Source organism: Triturus cristatus, chromosome 8, assembly GCF_964204655.1.
Source record: "Triturus cristatus chromosome 8, aTriCri1.1, whole genome shotgun sequence".
NCBI classification, from domain to species: Eukaryota; Metazoa; Chordata; class Amphibia; order Caudata; family Salamandridae; genus Triturus; species Triturus cristatus.
This window is the reverse complement of record NC_140591.1, coordinates 839,698,514-839,719,520: the sequence shown is the minus strand read 5'-3', so window position 1 is coordinate 839,719,520 and position 21,007 is coordinate 839,698,514. Positions and strand designations below refer to the sequence as shown.

General features: G+C 43.1%; 1 protein-coding gene across 3 annotated transcripts in view; it reads right to left on the bottom strand.

Moving 5' to 3' along the window:
- PHLDB2 (pleckstrin homology like domain family B member 2) overlaps positions 1-21,007 on the bottom strand; it is a 484,972-nt gene that overhangs the window by 393,021 nt on the left and 70,944 nt on the right. For all 3 annotated transcript variants that reach the window (XM_085622330.1, XM_085622331.1, XM_085622332.1), the window contains exon 2: positions 3,875-5,221. In XM_085622330.1, the coding sequence (XP_085478456.1) occupies positions 3,875-5,206 (1,332 nt within the window). In that variant the 5' untranslated portion in view covers positions 5,207-5,221. The remainder of the gene's footprint in view (positions 1-3,874; positions 5,222-21,007) is intronic.

Sequence of the window (21,007 nt, the reverse complement as noted above, 5' to 3'; positions counted from 1 at the left end):
AGTGGCATATAGTGGAATGGAGTGGCATAGAGTAGATTACCATGAAGTTGAGTGGCATTGCGTAGAGTGGCTAGAGTGGAGTGACGTAGAGTAGAGTGGCATAGAGGTGTGGAGTGGCATAGAGTAGAGTGGAGTGGTCCCGAATGGAGTTGCGTAGAGAATAGTGGTATAGAGCAGAGTGGCATAGAGTGAAGTGGCATGGAGTGGCATAGAGTAGCGTAGAGTAGAGTGGTGTAGAGTGGCGTACAGTAGAGTGACATAGAGTGAAGTGGCGTAGAGTGGTATTGTGTATAGTGGAGAGAAAGAGAGTGGATTAGAGTAGAGTGGCGAAGAGTGGAGTGGAGTGGTGTTGAGTAGAGTAGAGTGAGGTGGAGTGGAGTGGAATGGAGTGGCATTAAGTAGAGTGGAGTGGCATAGAGTAAAGTGGAGTGGCGCAGAGTGGCATGGTGTAGATTAGACTGGAGTTCAGTGGCATTGAGTAGAGTGCCATAGAGTAAAATGGCATAGAGTAGAGTGTCATAGAGTGGACTCTCGTTGAGTGAAGTGGAGTTGCGTAGATTGAAGTGGTGTCGAGTGACATAGAGTGGAGTGGCACTGAGTAGAGCAGTGAAGAGTAGCACAGTTGTGGGTGTAAGTTACTAAACCGTCAATAGAGACTGCAGATAGGGTGAAAGCAACATAAACAAGAAGCTGTATGTTTGTGTTAAAGGTTGGAAGGCACATTGCACATCCAGGTAAAATACTGAATCGCTCATAAAATCAAAACCATTGTTTACTGCAAAAAGACAAGGAAGAACAACAACGATAAGGGAGAACAGATGTACTTGGTCCATACTCCAGCGAGGAGATAACGTAAGAAAGGAAGGAAAACATACAGAAGCTAAGCAATCGAAAGATTGCAAATGACAGTGATAACGAAAACAATTAATGGCATGCTGCAGGCAGGTTGTAAGCGCACTGAATTGTGAACAATGCATTTCACAGCACGTGTTGTGTAGGTGAGACCTAAAAGTGGATCACCTTACAAAGGGATTTTGACAAGTTCGGAGAGGAGCTTTGCACATTGAAAGAGGAACAAATAAGTTAAGAAGGAGAATTAGACATTTGGCTGGTCATGTAACACTAAGAGTTGGAAACTAAGCAAAATTAGCACCTTGTATAGAATCCTGGGACTTCTCAGCCAATCAAAGTGCTTAGAAAGTTTCCACTAACTTTAGATGTTTACCCCCCTTTTAGACTTAGTGGCAGGTACAAGAAGCATGCAGACACAGTTTGTGTGTTTATTTGGTTGCATCTGGTGAAATTAGGGACACAGGCTCTAATACCAGTATTGCCCATATGCTGACAAGCATTAACAGCTGTTAATCCTCCTTCTCCCCATTATGTTCCTTCACCTTGGCTTGATCCCGTAATTGCGGGGTAAGCCATTCGCAGCAGTTAATACTATCTACAGATGATGGTAGTTACCGTTAATGCCCTGGAGATTGGGCAGTATCTGATTAGTAAGCAGATCCACACGGAATGTTGTGAGCAACAGAGCCAGTGAGATTACAAACAAAAGAGAACAGGGTGGTGGCGGGTGTATCTGGAATATTCATATGCAGATAGTATTACTGGCCTGGAAGCAAATCACCAATAGTAGTAATTATTGTGCCTAGTCTTATCCTTCCTGTGCGCCACGGTTGACAAGTTGCGTAAGGATCAACAACTAGATAACTGACTGGCTCCATGGTCTGTAAGGCTACAGTAACCTGAGAAATATTGGAAGTACTGTTGAAATTCAGCTAAGCTAAGATAATTAGGAAAACAGGTAATTAAGGATAGATGGGGCAAATAAACTATGAAAGCATGAGTTCTAGCAAATACTATGGGGCAGTTGAACAGCAGAGGTGCATTTAGAATAGGAATGGACCACTTAGGAAGAGGCGTGGCAGATGTCGATTACATCTGCCACTACTCAGTATGACCCAATCTTAGTAAATAATACTAAACGTAAACAAACACAGTATCCACAGGACACGTTGAATCCAACCAACAAGAATCCCCGATAAGTAAAGGAAACACATACTCCAAAAGCACTCCATGACTATACGAGTGGCCGAAATAAGCTGTGCAAATGCAAGTAACATAAGACAAGATGCAGTGTGACAAGCTGAAACTAACAAGAAACCAGCATTTAACCTATTGCCCATAATCTTTATCTCTCTCATTTTTTCACATCCAAGCATAGTTTTCTCCATTTCATTCCTTGGCTCTCCTCATTCTGCAAAGAGATTTATAGGAATTCTGTCAAGAGACCTTATAGAAATTCTGTCAGGAGACCTTATAGGAATTCTGTCAATAGACCTTGTAGAAATTCTATTGAAGTTGTGCTAACAAAAAAAAGCACAATTAATAGACATAATCGGTGGCTCGTTTTTTGCTCGTTCTTGGTATGTGTAGCCATATCTTTGAAGGTTGTTGATATCTGCACCTATCTCAGAAAACTGTAAGGACAGTTTCAGGATCAGAGACATCGCTAGTTAATCAGAGAGGCTCTTGGGACTTCAAGAATACGTCAGGACTGCGTGCATCACAAAAAGACAACCTGTGAGTGGTCCAAGAATGCATAATGACGTCTTACTTCGACAATATGGCTGCAAAATCAGAAACGTTTACCCAATTAGGATGTCACTCTGACTATCATAACAAAATGATGAAATGTGTTAGCTCGCCACAATTTTGTTACCTTTGGACACTCGTAGAAACGCTTGTTTACATGACAGAAGACATAACGTTGTGTGTTCAAAACGATATATGAGAGGGATCTGCCATTGTCTGAGGACACCAGCCCACTGCCTCCAGCACAAGGAACAATAATGTCCCAGCTGGAGAGAGGCCACAGTGTTCTCCACTGGCAGTTTTCACTCTCCTTATAAAGAAAGTCTACCAGCATATTACAGAACTGTATTGAATGCGGATAGCTCAGTGGGTTGCTGCTTTGTCACACAGACCCCTTTGTTACTTGTGGTTCAGCCGCACCTGGAGCTGAGGTTGGGGTAGAGGGTGCTGATTATTTAGAAATTAAATAATAGCTTTAAAAGCACCTGCTGCAGAGTTCGACTTTCTTGTTGCACTAATGAGTGTGATTTCTGATATTTGTCTGTTTCCATGAACTTCATTGCATGATTTTGGTTGCAGGAAAGTGTCGCTTTAAGAGTCACACATTTAGTCGCTGAATGTCTCTCATAAATCCACTGAATCTATAAAAATGTCACACATAAGCGATCTGAGGCATTAGTGGCTTTGCTCAAATGGGTGTCATTTCTGATATTTATATGTTTCGCTTGTCTTCATTTCTTGATTTGCTTGCGTGAAAGTGTCACTCATATTTGTGGGAATGTCACTCATAATTACCATGAAATTATGAAAATGTCACGCAAAGCAATCTAAAACCTTGGCAGCTATGCACCACACTTGTACACAGTGACAGCCTTTAAAAAACATGTCATTGTTACTGGTAAAATAAATAGTAATCACTCAGAATCTGCAAAGTTACTCACCCTTGTTGAGAAATGATACAGTTGTACAAGGAAATAAAACGCGTAACGTGGCCATGTAAAAACTGGATTAAAGCAGAAGCATAAACTGAAATAAAGTGGTGGTGAAAAGAACATAGTACATAATTTTTTGTCAAAAAGCTTATATAAAATGTTGGATACCAAAACATCAACATCATACCATTTTATGTGTCATATCCCACCAAGTTTAACGTATCACAACTTAAAATGAAGATGTAGAAAAATAACATTACAGCAGTTGTGAGGTTTTAAACGTGGTAGGTAATTTTCAAGATACATTTATATTTTGTGGAGCATAATTGTTAAATGATTACCAGACGTTCGATCTCTTGTTCCCTCAGCCTTTCCTCTCTCTGCTTTCTGTGGTAGTCCAGGAGGTCCTCGCCTTCCAAAACAGACCCAATACTGTTCTTTCTCTCCCGCAAAGAAGCCGACAGTGCATTCCCTGTCAGCTTGGGTCTCTCCAAATCTGCTTTGTCCAACTCTTTCGAATTTGAACCATTTCTCCCCACGGAAAAAATACTGTCCATGTCAACCGCAGGAAAGAGGTGAGTGGGGTTAGAAACTTGGAGCCCGAGCCTTTCAAACTCGTCACTTCCACAGGACGAGGAAGACGCGAGGCGCATTTTTCTAGCTACCCGGGGGCTGGATGGAACACTTAGCGTTGAGCTGGTATAATGAGTACCGTCTGGAGTAGAATTTCGGAATGGAGAAACCACAGAGGTAGTCGAAGACAAATTAAGGTAATTATCAGTTTCTTGTCCATTTTGAGGTAGGTTTTTGTCGCCAGGAGTTTTTCTCCTGGTCTTGTCTAAAGAAGGTTGTGGTGGTAAACTAAAAGGCACCCCCTGGTTTTCCACAGATTTGTACAACCTAGGGAGGGACCTGCTGTACGCACCCATGTGGCTAAGTGAGCCCCCCACATACTTCCTGGGACTGGAGCCCAGAGTGGCTTCGTTGGCAGCCATTTTGTATTTTAGTGCTCTTGGCTGAAGTGTATGGTGGTCTGGCCCATTCATCCTCCTGACTTGCTTTGGACTCGAGGGGACGCTTATGGCTCCTGATCGGCTACCAGAAGAAAGAGCAATTTCACTTCCTGATCTTCTGTTCCACATGGGAAGAAGGGAACCAGTGCTTTTCCTTCCTTCTGCTAGCCCGGAGCAGGCATTATTGTAGGATTTACTTCTGTCATTGTGTTTCATATATGGAGGCATTTCCAGGAGTTGGTATGGGATTTCTATGTCACTGTGGGGATAGGCACCAATATGCATTCTTCGTGGACTGTACGTGTGGTCCTGGGGAGAGCTCGGACAAGAAGGCGGAGATTTGGTTCTTTCTATTTCATGATGACCATTGTAAGAAAATGGTGTGCTCCCTTGTGTCTTGGCCGAGGACAATGGATTTCGAACATCAGAAGCCACCGATAAAGAACGTGGGCTTTCCCGGCCAAACTGAGACAGCGTGAAGTAGGAATCAGAAAAGTCTTCAGACATGTTCCTTCCGGGACTTGAACTATATGTATACTTTTTCTGTGTATGTGTGTCCATAATGTTTTTTACGTCACCGTTAAGAGAATTCATCCCAGAATAAATTCCTAAATTTGGTCTTTGCATATCCAAATGTTCCATGTGACTGTATTCTGCCATATTTTAGCTAGAAACCTAGAAAAATATAAAGATAAACCATCATTAACTGGATGTGTTATTGTTAAATATTCAATATGAAATATAAATGTGAAATCAAAGTTCTTAATTTATAATATATTTAAATATGCCTATGCGTTATAAAAAATATACTACATTTGAATAAAGAAAAAGCAAGAAATAGTCGGGATTTTTCAGCACACTGATTCATCAAAATTATTCATTTTAAAATAATTAAACTTTGTACCCTAGTCATACACATAGAGCAAAAAGGTGACTCATACATCTAATAAACGTTTGATGAAAACAATAGCAGTAAGAGATCAGACACACCAATTCTACCTGCCAATCGACCACCTAGGTTGAAAACATTTGTTGATATTTTCCCTTCAAGCTCAGTGCTCCACCCATTGGACAGTGGCATAGCAAGGGTGCTATGTGCCCCAATGCAAGCAAGAACAAGCTTTGGCAATGCCAACTCGTCTGGTTTTGGATGCCAACCTTTCCAATGTGTAAGTGCTTGTTTTGACATGTTTTTTGCAAATCTTAACAGTGGGGAAGCTGGCAGGCATTTGTCAATCCAAAACACATTGACTTAAAGCAAAGATATTTTGGTGTTGAAAAGCACACGTTGCCATAGTAATTCCTGGCATTTAAGATCACTACTTTGTGTTTGGATATGCTTCTTGTAAAAGGGCAGAATGTCATCACTCAGAGTTAACCAATGGCTGAAGAAGTCGGAAGACCTATTGTGCTATGCCGAATGTTGTAGTGGGCGGAAGTAAAATATGAATGAACAGAAGAGGGATAGCTGAAAATTCTCAATGTTACTAACATTTAGTGAAATCAAAAATGTCTAGGCTAAAGCGAGACTTGAAAATTGGATCCCCCATACCCATGTTTGACAGTAAAAAACAAATATGAGTAGGTTGCGGTGGCCCCTCGTCCCCCTCCCCCCGAGCGAGGTGCCGTTTTGTCTGCTGCACTATTGCTAACTGCCTGTGGAACACCTGCCTGCTATGCATGATACTAGGAAAGATTTACTGCAGTTTAGAAGAGGCCTGAAAACATATCTCCTCCACACAGCTTACAGGCTGGACTCCACAGACCCAAGCCAGGTCTAAAAGGTCAATATGTAAAGATACACAAGACAGCGCTATGTAGCGTTACTTTGTATTTACTAAACCATGCGCATTGGCTTCGTGTGGGTTAGTCAATGCCAAAATGGCAGGGCTGCAGCAGAAAAGTGACACAACATCATGCAAAATCCTGGCAAATATGGGCCTCAGTGTTTCAATATTTCCAGGAGTACCTCAATTAACATGCTTTACAAGGCTAGGGTGAGGTGGGATTATACTTCAAAGCTGTCTATCTGGCAAGTAAGCTCAAACTCAATTGCATGTCATCAGCAGAAATCTATGCTGAGTGCTCTCCCATGAGCACATCTGTTTGTTGTGGTGATCACCCAGAGTGACTTGCTCATGTAGGGGTGGACGGTGATTTAGGTGTAGGTTTGCCTATATTTCACGCAATGCAGCAAGGCAACTTGCTGTGTTGCAGCGCATGAAAGGGAGAGAGTAGAAATGCGCTATATTTACTAAGACATGACGCACTTATGCTCTCTCTTAGCGCTGTTGCACTGTGTGCAGCCTAGCGCCAATATATGCACCCTTACACCATGCTGTAAGAGTGTCTGTGTTACGGGCAGGATTGTTTTTGTGAAAACATTCAAAAGAGGCAATTTCTTCTTTCTATGTGTGATGCAGAATGCCATCTTGGCACAAACCTAAGTTTACAAGTTTTTGTAAATCTGAATTTGCATCAAAATATATGGGTGGATGCATGGGAATGCTCATGTTCCATCCATGTAACACCTACCCAATGCAAAGTAATAAAAGGCAGTGCTATGCATTTTGTTGTGGTACTTTGTATTGACTAAACTACACAAAGCCACGTAAATCAGCTTTACATGACTTAGTAAATGCTAAAATGGATTTAGCATCGAGCTGTATTACAAAAGCGGCAAAATCTTAGTAGATCTGGGCCTCAGAGTTTGAAGAGATAAAGGAAAGCTGAGTCTTCTATCACCACTGCTTTGTGAATATTGCTAGCACCATCTGTTTGGCTTGACTCTGTTTGCAAAGTTTGATGATTCTTTGTGACTTATGAGAGAGCCATCAAGTTGCTCAGGATGTCCTACTGCCCTTCCAGTCTGGAGTGAAAGACAAGCTTGTGCTCTGGATCACATTCCTGCAGTCTACAGAGTCGAACTTGTGTCACCCATTTTGGACGTATTTCCATTGTCTCATCTGTATCAGAACATTGGAATGTTGGGAGCTCCATTGAAAACAATGGAGTGCTCCGTGCTTATAATGGCTGGTATAAGCCCGGAGCACCAACATTCCAATGTGTCTTTGTTCACAGCTCTGGCTGTGAACAAAGACTTCAGGGAGCCTGAGGGGTTTTGAATCCCCTCGCGCTCCCTGAAGGCTTCGTTTTGTAAGAACATTCTGCCCTCTAGTGGCAGAATGTTTTAATAGCCTTATAGCCCTTCGTAGCAGGGCTATACCGCTATTAAAGTCCCGCTGCATTAGTTAAAGTCCCTCGCCTTCGGCTCGGGCCTTTAACACTGCAGCGGGCCTTTAATAGCCGGTATAGCCCGCTACGGCGGGCTATAAGGCTATATTAATGACATTTGCAGACCGGATGCTCTCAGGTGATACTCAGGTGATACTGGTGCACTCCTTTGATAAGAGTTAAAACAATGTACATTGTACTCTGCATACCCAGGGCAGGGAAAATAAAGTATGTTTGCAACTGTCATGGAACATTATTCCTGATCCAGGAGAGCACAGTGGAAAGGCACAACATTTAGTAACTGCGTGCAGGAATACGAATGGGAATGATCTTGGACATCATGTCCTTGGGCAAGACAGGATGGAGGGTGACACAATACCCTGTCCTTAGTTGTCAAAGAATACTGCAATATCGGGCCCCTGCAACAAAAGCTGCACAAAGCTTTCCACTAGCACCCCCTGTAGCCCCCCTCTCCCAGGCCCGACCGATCGCTTTGCCAGCGCAGGGACTCTCTCGGTGTTTGTGAACATTCAGAGTGATTATTTAAAAAAATCCTTTCTGCTTGAGCATAGCAGAGACAGGAAATAAATATATCCCCCACTCTTCGGCAAAGCAGAAGATGTGGGGACCACACTAATTCTGCCATTGAGCAGAGTAGGGGTGGTTAAAAATGACACCTTGTGACCTCAGGCATGTGGGTAGGCTTAAGTGCTGTAATTCCTCCCCCAACACCCCTGGGCATTGGAAATCGGGAAGGTGTGTAAAAAAAAATATTTTTAAGGACAAAGGCTTAAGAACACAGGGGTAGGGAGAGAGAACAGAGTGAGGAATAGAGATAAGCAACATAGAGAGTGAGAGAGAAGTGCAGGGAAAATAGAGAGGAATAGTGACAGAAGAACACCCACATAGTCACCCCCACCATATGTTACCACACCCACCATCATATTCTACACACTCACCATCAAATGGCCACACATTATCAGACACTCGCACAGCCACCATCCAGTGGCAGCTCCTCCACTAAGCCAGAGGAGCGTCGCCCCACTGCTCGTTGGGCAGTGCAAAATAAAAATAAAATGATAATAACAAGAAGTTATTATAATTTTCTTTTTCTTTGTGGGACTCCAACCAGGTCGGGATGGGTCCGCCATCAGAGGGAGCAGGAGTAGTGCACTCCCTCCCTATGTGTGGATGACGGCTTGGCAGCGTCGTGATTGGCTGGGAGAGTCCCGGAGCCTGGGTACTTCCAGTGGCAAAGAGCGAGGATGGAGGAGAGACACTTGGGGTGGCGAAGAAGGAAAGGGTTTTTTGTGTTTTTTTATGCATCCCACTCCCCCCACTCCACCACCCCATACAGAGGCATCTTCCACTGTCACCATCACAAGCTCACACACTCACCATCAAGTAACAACATACCCCTTCACCACCCATCAGATTGATGAAAACCCACTATCATACCCATAACAACTTTTATAGGTGCACACACTCACCATTACAAAGTTAGTTACACCTATCAGCAGACACACATGATAATATCTCCACACATCTACCTGCATATGCCAGACACCACCAACAGACACATATACACCCATCATCAGACATCCACACACCCATCATCATATGGGCACACACCTACTATTATACACCAACACAACCACCATCATACAAATTACACTCACCATCACATTCCCAAACAGCCAACATCATACACCAATACACTCAGCATCAATCCACCCCCACACACAATTGTATGCCCACACAACATGATGCGCTAACACCCGCACCATCATACATCCACATAACAAGCATCATCAGCCAACACACACACAATCTTTGGCCACACATTTACCATCATATATGAACACAGTCCCACTAGTACACACCCACCATATTTAGGTGAAACACCTTCCATAATACACCCACAGACACTACCATATACCCTCACACCTCCATCATTTGCCTACACATCCATTAATCAGATGGTACACACCATTATACACCCACAAAGCCAGTGGTGTAACACAGGCCCCCGCAGCCCGCACAGGCTCCCAGAATCCCATACAGCCAATCTATATGCTGCTCTCATACTGCTGGCATGCTGCTGACGAATAATAAAAGAACAATTGATGGACAAAAGGCTGAACAATGTCAATCATTCATACCAGTTGTCAAAGTACCAAATCTCCACAGGAGCCGATGATGGTCCCAACGCCCCGCCACCTCAGGCGCCACCCAAGATCAACTCGAGGTAGCGACTAAAGCAGGGGGGAAAGGGGAAGTGGATGAGAAACAAGAGAGACTGCCTGGTAAGTTGGTGGTACTTCACTCGGTCGTCTGGGTGGATCTTCTTACTGCACCTGGATTTAAAGACATACATGTAAAAACTGCCTAAACATGTTTAATGCTAGATGTAACACTACAACACTAAATTTACCCTGTCGACCCCAGGCTATTGCTTCTCTCTGTGATGTTTTATAATTGGGTTAATTTTCTGCATCTGAATGTAAAGGAAGACAGCACTTGTAAATCGTTTTTTGTTTTCCCAAAGAACTAAACTCTGAATGTGTACTCTTAGTTAGCGCTCTACTATTCACCTTAGCTACGAGTAGTAGCTCTTTAGTTTATCTGTCCGTAATTAATTCTGGAAGAAGTTATAACTCCCTCTAATACACCAGTAACTGGAAACCCCATGTCATTTTAAAGTCTTGGTTTCAGGTGCTTCAGGCAAGAAAGTTTTTATAATGTCAAATAAGCACTTTAGTTCTTTAAGGTTGAAATTTACCACACTGTCCTCGGGAACATAAGCGTTACAAAGGTGTTACCTTAGAAATGCTAGGAAGGTTGGAACAAATACCGCAACTGGAACATGTAGGCTGAAGCGTTGCTTGAAATTCTCTTCCTTCGATAAATTCTTGTCAGGATAGTCGAATCCCACGTTGCGCATGCGTTATAGAACCAAAGAATTGTGTTTACGTTATTTCCTGAGGTAAATACCAAACAAGTTCTGCGCCTCACAGTGACGCTACTCTCTTCCAGAAAACTACAGTTGAAGTGCGCAGTTCTCCTGTGGAACGCGCACCTTGAGCTCCCTAATTGTCGCGTGAGGGGAAACACTAGACCGCTGACCTGCTTTGGATCTGTACCCATTTGCGCGGCCATTTTCCTCACCTGAGTTTCTTATCATAGTTAAGCATTGTCTCAACAGGATTTTGGGCGTCACACACTTTCGTTTCCTACATGGATGCTTAATTTGCTTTGTCCATGAGTTGCCTCTCGCTTTGGCTGTAGTAGTGGCCAAAGTCTTGACAGTACCTCCCTCCAAAAGGGGCTCCCCCAATTTTGGTTTCATGGGATTGATCTTATGGAATTCTCTAATTAACTTGGGTGCATGCACATTAGAATGAGGCTCCCACGATCTTTCCTCAGGCCCAAACCCTTTCCAATCAACCAAGTAATGCAATGTATTTCTGGAGATTTTTGAGTCTAAAATTCTGCTCACTTCGAATTCATCTCCGGACTCCACTCTAACTGCGGGGGGGTCTGGTTTCAGCCTTGCATTAGGAGGACTCTTTTTTAGCAGTGATATGTGAAAAGCTGGATGGATCTTTAACTGTTTAGGCAGTTGTAACCTCACTACTACTGGATTAATGATCTTAAGGACCTTGAAAGGACCGAGGAATCTCGGCTGAAACTTCCTATTCCCTTTTAGTCGCAGATGTTTGGTGGACAACCAGACTTGATCTCCCACCACGAACTGGGTGCCCACCCGTCTCTTCTTATCAGCCTGTCTTTTGTAGGACTCTTTTGCCTTGAGTAAGTTTGCTTGTGCCCTTTTGTATGAGTTCTTCAACTCCCTCACCATTACTGTGACTGCTGGCACTGTTTCGTTTAATTTTCCCATCATTAAATCTGGGTGTCTTCCAGAGTTCAGATAGAACGGGGAATACCCAGTTGAACTATGCACTGCGTTGTTGTAAGCAAACTCCGCAGTCCACAAAAGATTCGACCAGTTTCCATCCTGCTCCAACAAATAAAGTCTCAGATATTGCTCCAGCTCCTGATTGACTCTCTCAGTCTGACCATCGGTTTCAGGATGATAACTGGTAGAATATCGTGTGTCAATCCCTAAGCTGTGCATGAAGGTTTTCCAAAATTTGGAAATGAATTGAGTTCCTCTGTCAGAAATGATTATTTGTGGAATTCCATGTGCTCGAACTATGTGTTGATTAAATATCTGAACTAGTTGGGGAGCTGTTGGTAATCTCTTTAACGGAATGAAATGGCTCATTTTGGAAAATGAATCCACTAACACCACTATGACTGTATGACCCTGACTATCTGGTAGATCTACTATCAAATCTAAAGACACAGTGTGCCATGGGTATGGTGCATTAGGCAGGGGCTGCAATAGCCCCTGTGGAGCCTGTCTACTGGGCTTCCCTTTTATGCAAGTCTCACACGTTGAAACGTACTGTCCCACCTGAGCTGCCATGCCAGGCCACCAAAAATTCCTTTCAATCAACTCCAAAGTTTTCTTTACGCCTTTGTGGCCCGCCAAACGATCATCATGACAACCTTTCAGAGCTTTGATCTGTAAGTCTTCAGTGGGTAGATACAATTTCCCATCATAGTACGGAAGACCTTCTGATATAGTTTTCTTGTTGTCCTCTCCGACCCATTCTTCCCAAACTCGGTCTGAGCAGTTTTCTCGGATTTCCTGAGTAAGTTCTTCCAGATGGACAGCTCCTACAATTTTATCCAACGGAATGATTGGTTCCACCTTAGGGACTCTCAATTCTTCTGGTGCATTCATTCTGGACAGGGCATCCGCTTTTCCGTTTTTTATTCCAGGTTTATAGGTGATCACGAAGTTAAAGTCTGAAAAGTACAAAGACCATCTTAATTGCCGTGGAGTGAGTGTTTTAGCTGATTTCAGAAACTGCAAGTTACGATGATCTGTGAATACTGTCACGCAATGCTTGGCTCCCAATAAATAGTGTCGCCAATCCTGGAAGGCTTCTTTTACCGCCAACAGTTCTTTGTCTGCAATTGAATAGTTAATTTCCGGTTCTGATAACTTTCTTGATCTAAATGCCACTGGATGAAGCTGCCCCGTCAGTTTGTCCCTTTGTGACAGAATCCCTCCTGTAGCGAAGTCTGACGCATCGGTTTCCACAAAGAAGGCCTGCTCCGGGTCTGGGTGCATCAAGATTGGGGCTGTGATGAAGGTTTTCTTAAGGAATTGAAATGCTTCTTCAGCTTCGTTGGACCACTCAAATTTTTTCCCTTTCTTCAGGAGTTGGGTAATAGGGGACACCTTGGCCGAAAAATCTGGAATAAATCTTCGATAAAAATTGGCAAAGCCAAGAAAACTTTGTATTTCCTTCACATTTTTCGGTGAAGACCAGTCTTGAATGACTTGCACTTTTGCGGGATCCATAGCAACTCCTTCAGCGGAAATTATGAAACCGAGGAACTCCACACGCTCCACATGAAAAGAGCACTTTTCCAATTTGACGAATAGATGGTTTTCTAATAATGTTTGTAAGATTGCTCTCACATGTTTCACATGGTCTTCCAGGCTGTTCGAAAAAATTAGAATGTCATCGATATAAACCACGGCTACTCGATCCAGATATTCCCGAAGTACATCATTTACAAGATGCTGGAATGCCGCAGGAGCATTGCTTAATCCATATGGCATCACCTGATACTCGAAAAGGCCATATTTTGTCCTGAAGGCTGTTTTCCACTCATCACCTTCAGCCACTCTCACCAAATGATAAGCGCCACGTAAATCAAGTTTAGTAAAAACTTTAGCTCTTTTGACCTGATCCAATAGAGGTGAAATAAGAGGTAACGGGTATCGGTTCTTCACAGTTACCTGATTCAATGCTCTGTAATCAATACAGGTGCGAAGAGTTCCGTCCTTTTTGGGTCGAAAAAATAGCGGCGATGACACTGGCGATTGGGAAGGTCGAATGAAGCCAATCTTCAAGTATTCATCTATGTATTCCTTGAGATAGACATTTTCAGCTTCAGTCAAGGCGTAGATACGACTACACGGCAAGGTGGCTCCGGGTTCTAACTCGATCTTGCAATCGTATTCTCGATGTGGCGGAAGTCTCTCCGCATTTCTTTTGTCGAATACGCTTGCCAAATCTTGATATTCCACTGGAATTTCTTGTGTTCTTAAAGTACATATGCAATTGGTGAGTTGAGCCAATTCTGTAGCTGGAGTTCCTTCTGACCTGGTTTTTGTTCCTGCGAAACAATTCTGGATACAATGCGCAGAGTTCATTTTGACTGTTCTTCTTTCCCAGTCAATTGTGGGGTTGTGCTCAGTCAACCAGGGTAAACCAAGAATCAGTTGGAACTGTGGAGCATCAATGAGATTGAATCTTATGTACTCTCGGTGACTCTGTAATCCAACTAGCTCTAAAGTCTCAGTTTCATCTGTAATGGGCCCTGACGTGAGGTTTGAGCCATCTACTGACTTGACGACTTCTAGATTCTTCTTTCTGATTGCTCTTACTCCTATTTCTTTTGCGTAGCTCAGGTCACAAAAATTCCCTGTGGCTCCAGAATCGATCATGACTGACACCCCCGGAACCTCCTTGTGCCCAAACTTAATGGTAAATGACACAATCAAATGCGGAGCTGACGATTGTAGTGTATTAACCAATTGTTGGTGTTCTGGAGTCGACTGATCCTTGTTTCCCACCAGGGCAACTCCCTCTACTGATGGGATCTGTCTTTTAACCCCGAGTTGGTCTTGGGTTTTTTGAGACAGTCTTTGACAAAATGTCCAGAATCTCCACAATACATGCATAGATTTTTTGTCCGTCTTTTCTCTCGCTCTTCTTTGGTAAGAGGCCCTCTAATGGATCCTATCTGCATAGGTTCTTCTCCATTAACTGCATCTGTTTTGCTACTGTCTGTCTTGACACGGTCCCAACGGGTAACAAAAGACCGGAACTCTTTCTTCTTCTCCGAACGTCTTTCATATAATCGATGATCGATTTGAAGGACTAGGTCAATCAACTCTGAAATTTCTTGAGGTCTCTTGGGAATTTGGGCTAGAGCGTCTTTTAAGTCGTCCTTTAGACCTCGATAGAATAAGGCTGAACGTTTATCCTCTGGCCAGTTGGTCTCCACAATCAGTTTGTTAAACTGTGCGATATACGCTACCAAATCACGACTCCCTTGTTTCAGATCCAGCAGTTCATTGTCTGTGGCTTGGTTGGCGGTTCTCCGATCAAAAATTCTCAGAAATTCCTTCTTAAAAAGCTCATAGTCGTACAGGGCTGGGTCATTCCGAGAGATCAAAGGCATTGACCAGGCGGCAGCATCACCACTCAAGTAGGACAGCACGAATGCAACCTTAACCTGCTCTTCCTTAAACACTACAGATCTACACAAAAAGTGTAAGGAACACTGTGTTAGAAATATCTGCGCCTTGTGAGGATCCCCATTGAATCTTTCTGGATTAGCTAAAGGTACTATTGGGGCAACTGAATGAATAACTTGTGTAGCTACCTCTGCCGCTGACCCACGGGTTGTCTCCAATGGAGTGGTTCCAGCAAGGAACTCTTCCATTTTCAATTTAATTTGATGAGTCTCCTGTTGAGACCTCCTAATCTCATCCCTAAGATTTCGATTTTCATCAGCTGATTGAGTCAATTGGTTTTGTAAACCTTCAAGCACTCCAGCCAAAGCCTTTACATCGAAACCCTCAGCCATATCGACTCAGGTGGATTAGCGGGCACTTCAATCTGTCAAAGTACCAAATCTCCACAGGAGCCGATGATGGTCCCAACGCCCCGCCACCTCAGGCGCCACCCAAGATCAACTCGAGGTAGCGACTAAAGCAGGGGGGAAAGGGGAAGTGGATGAGAAACAAGAGAGACTGCCTGGTAAGTTGGTGGTACTTCACTCGGTCGTCTGGGTGGATCTTCTTACTGCACCTGGATTTAAAGACATACATGTAAAAACTGCCTAAACATGTTTAATGCTAGATGTAACACTACAACACTAAATTTACCCTGTCGACCCCAGGCTATTGCTTCTCTCTGTGATGTTTTATAATTGGGTTAATTTTCTGCATCTGAATGTAAAGGAAGACAGCACTTGTAAATCGTTTTTTGTTTTCCCAAAGAACTAAACTCTGAATGTGTACTCTTAGTTAGCGCTCTACTATTCACCTTAGCTACGAGTAGTAGCTCTTTAGTTTATCTGTCCGTAATTAATTCTGGAAGAAGTTATAACTCCCTCTAATACACCAGTAACTGGAAACCCCATGTCATTTTAAAGTCTTGGTTTCAGGTGCTTCAGGCAAGAAAGTTTTTATAATGTCAAATAAGCACTTTAGTTCTTTAAGGTTGAAATTTACCACACTGTCCTCGGGAACATAAGCGTTACAAAGGTGTTACCTTAGAAATGCTAGGAAGGTTGGAACAAATACCGCAACTGGAACATGTAGGCTGAAGCGTTGCTTGAAATTCTCTTCCTTCGATAAATTCTTGTCAGGATAGTCGAATCCCACGTTGCGCATGCGTTATAGAACCAAAGAATTGTGTTTACGTTATTTCCTGAGGTAAATACCAAACAAGTTCTGCGCCTCACAGTGACGCTACTCTCTTCCAGAAAACTACAGTTGAAGTGCGCAGTTCTCCTGTGGAACGCGCACCTTGAGCTCCCTAATTGTCACGTGAGGGGAAACACTAGACCGCTGACCTGCTTTGGATCTGTACCCATTTGCGCGGCCATTTTCCTCACCTGAGTTTCTTATCATAGTTAAGCATTGTCTCAACAGGATTTTGGGCGTCACACACTTTCGTTTCCTACATGGATGCTTAATTTGCTTTGTCCATGAGTTGCCTCTCGCTTTGGCTGTAGTAGTGGCCAAAGTCTTGACACCAGTACAGAGATCTAGGCCTAAATCCATCGGTTTTGTTTTCTTTTGGATTAAACCTAGATCTCTTGACTGGGGGATGAGTGGTTGAAAAGTTTCAGCACTCCATCCATCATCCTGTTGTGTTTGTTATGTTTGCCCTAATTGGCCAAGGGTATGGCCAGGCATGGGTCCCTTGCTTGCTGTGCCACTGGATTCAAGCTAGCCTGGCTGATAAGAGGTGATACCCCAAAACCGGTCCCAAAGGTGCATGTTTCTGGTCCATGGAGGTCCTAGCCTGGCAGTTCGGGCAGGACTGTTCCCATGAGGAGCAGTTTCAAGACTGATTTGCATATGGCTAGGTCCAAACTGGGGTGGCATAGTGAGCAAAAACACAATAAATAAAACCCAGATCTCTTGACTGGGGATGAGTGGTCGTAAAGTTTCATCACTCCGTCCATCCTCTTGTTGTGATTGGCCTGAGTGCCGATGATTTGCGCTCCCAGTGAGACAGGGAGCCTGTGTTTGCTGTCTCCAACCCGGCAACGCAGCTCGGGTTGGAGTCAACTTCAGTGCGCATGTCGGTTTGGCCGTCCTGAGACAGCCAGCCAAACCCCCATGCGAACTGACAACAGTGCCTTGCCCACCACTCCCCCTCCACGACGGCCCCCAATTAGACCTACCCCAGGACTCAGCTATTAAAATAAAAAGAAAACGATATTAAACACATTTAATATTGTTTTATTTTTAAAGTTTTGAGGCTGGTAGGGGAGACAACGCTCTTCCCCCATAGCGGGGGAGCAGCCGCTGTATGGCTGTCTTTCTTTTCACGACCTTCCACTTCTGACAGAACGGGATGCAAAAGTATGTGACAAAATGTCGTTTTCATGCCACTCAGATATGCACGTCCGAACCCCAATTGCTGCATTGAATTATATTAGAAGGAGACACTGCCTCCATGGTCTGAAAGTTCTAGTACAGTACTCTAGCCTGCCAGGAGTAGTAATTTCCACAAGGCTTGAAATCAGGCAGTAGGTCGGGCAGGGCAAGTGATTTATACTTGCCTAGTGATGATGGGAGGGTCTTACACTCGTCTAGTAGTGAATAGAATTGGGAGATTAGCCGGGAAGTATGTTAAAATGTAAATATGTTTAGGATAAGAAAGCATTCGACAGAAAGGCAGTTGAGATGGATCAGACACGTCAAAGTTGGTCCAGGGGGGCCAGAGCCCTGTCAGATTTTCAGGATAACAATGGACTACTTAAATGATTCAAATGTGTATATCGTATATGTAAACTTTCTGCAAGGGCGTAACAAAGGCCCCAGCAGCCCCTGGGGGGGCAAGCCTACCAATACAGGTAGGCCCCGGCCCCCCTAACCCCTACTGATGTGATTGTGAGGGGAGCCTTCAGCATATCTTGCAGGGGGCCACCTCACATTTTGTTAGGCAACTGACTTTACTGTATGTCAAAATGCAGGAAATTTGGTATTGCTTCAGCCTTTGCAACAGCTGAGCACCATAGATCATTTACCTCGGAGTGCAAAAAGTGTCTTTTTGCTAAGGTGTGAGGTCTTTGGCCACAAAGTATATTTTTGATGATGCCAGATTGTTTGCTTATGCTAACAAAGGGGATTTAATATATTACGTTTGTCGGAGGAAATGCAGATATCCGCAGACGCGTTTCCAAAGGAAACACAGGAAGTCGTCCATTAACTTACACCTCAGCACATATGGTGCTAAACCTTTGTTTATATTGTTTTACAAACGAAAATAACGTCTAAGAATAGTTGCAGTAGCACTTGTAATACCTGCTCAAGGGGGAAACACTTATTTTAGCAGATACTGAAGTACAAAAACACAAATGTAAATACAATCAATTGTTGCAAACACACATGTTTCCTGCTTCACTTACAAAATGCTTGAGGCATAAGAGTTCGCTCTTTGGTTCCAAGTCATGGAATGCCACAAAAAGAGCAAAGAATGCTTTGTAGACAGGGTCTAAAACCGCAGACATGTTTCCCCGTTTTTTTTAAGTAAGAGAAATTGCACTTTTAAAGTGGCTAACAATCTATTATGTGGAAGCAATCTAACTGTAACATCTCTGTCTCTGTCTAACTGTTTTAAATTCTTTATTTTTTATTTATTTTTATTTTTATGCCGTCAGGTACATCATAAGGCGAAAAAGAAAAGCTATTTACATTTCTAAATTCATACATTATATTACAATACAGTCTTGAAGTTCTCAAATGGCATTGGAAAAGGAAAGAAGAAAAAAGAAAAACATAAGAAAAATCAGCAAACACAGATTATGTTTTAAATTCTGTTGTACTTATAATGGCCTGTATCAGACTTCCGCAAGTTGCTCTAGCGGCCATGTATCCCTACATTTCCTATCTGAATAAATCAGTCTAAGATTGTTCTCACATATTGCATGTGACTGCAGATTTTCCTTCAAAACTGAAGATTTTTATGACTGGCGTTAGACAAGGCAGTTTGATTTCATTAAAATTAGATGTGCATTTTGCTTACTTATAGGGGCTTTCAGCCAGCTCTTTCAACCACTGGCCTGTTATTGTGTCATTCACATTTTCCTCCACCATCACAGCATATACCTCGAAGCAAAGGGTCAGATTAATGCAGGCACTGGCTAACTGTGAGCACGACATTCTGCTCTTAAAGAAGGAGCCCATCCACACACAAATTATTTCCTTTCAGTACCAGGAGTACTATCGCAATGTGTGATTTTTGAGACCAAAACAATTTTTGCTTTTAGCTAATGTCTCTTTTTAGATTGGTGAGAGCCCAGTAGCTCTCCAACAATAATATTTTGCAAAAACCATGACAAAACAAGTATTGACAAAGCCAAAGGCTGGCAACTAGTGCCAGACCTATTGGATTTGCCATTGCTTGTTAGAAAAGTATCGTGTTGCTCCTTAAGGTCTTGAGAGGAAGCACTGAAAGTGTCTAAGACCAGGACAGTGCCTTGACAGGAGTCATTTGGCAGCTCATGCCGAGAAAAGCCAAGGGTTGTCTAAGGGTAGGGGGCTATGATTCTTTAAATTGAATTTTCTCCCTAGATCCTGCCTTCCACCCGGGTTGTACTACAGGACAATAGGGCAATCTGGCACAGCCTGTTGAGCTGGTCTGACAAGTCAGTGTGTGGGCCACTTTTCTGCCTATGTGTGGGCCTGTTTTATGGTCTGGTGGGCCAGTTTCTACCGCTGATTTACCGGATATTACCACAAACATTGCCTGCAGCAAGCACAAATGCTTGCAATCTCCCACACCATGCGAAACACTTAGGGGCATATCTACGACTTTTGTGGTGCAGGGCAGCGCAGCAAGTCACCTTGCTGTGCTGCCCTGCATCACAAAGAAAGGGCAGGATTGCCTTATTTATCCAATACGGAGCATTCCTGTCCTTTTCCCTTGTGCTGGTGCCGTTTTGGCAGCCTAGCACCAATGCAGACACCCTTGCACCATTGTGCAAGAGCGCTGCTGTTGTAGGCAGGATTGTTTTTGTGCAGGGAGGGGCATCTTACTGAACAAAAACAATCCTGAGAGGCTTTTTTTTCCTCTTTCTATGTGTTCTGCTAAAGAGGAAAAAATTAGAAGAAATAAAGATATTTCTCCTCGTTCTGCCTCTCCTGGGGAGGCACATCTTTTTGGCGCATTACCAGGTTTACCAGGTTTGGTAAATCTGGAAAGGCATCAAAAACAATGGGAGTTGCGTAGCGAATTGCAACTCAGCAATTTGCACAGCATTGCATTACTCCAGATTTTTTAAGCCATTCAAAGCCAAGCAAAGTGGCTTTGGGTGGCTTAAAAAATATGACTTATGGTTTGTGTTGCTCTTCCACCACGTTGCGTGGTGAAAGAGCGACGCAAGCCAGGTCATAAATATGGCCCTTAACGTGTTACTACAAGTTCAAAACTGCCCTGACCTGCTAATGTGGGTCACTTTTTCTGATTCAATAAAAGGGGGCCACTTTTATTTTGGTGCTTGGGCTTATTTGTGCGACCCTGACTTCCACCTATGATTTAAAAAAAAAAAAAAATCCTTAATTTAAAAAAAAAAAAATAATATATATATATATATATATATATATATATATATATATATATATATATACACATGGGTCCAAAGTTCTCGTAAGAGGCCAACACCAGCGCTGCCGAATGCTTGGATCACCAATTGCCAATGCAACCTAGTTTTGTTTCCACCTAATGCTTTTTTTTGCAAAAGCCCTACACTTCCTCCCTCCTTGGCTCACTTGTTTCTTATATATGAGTACATTTTTTTAAATGTTTTTGATCATTCAATTTATGAACT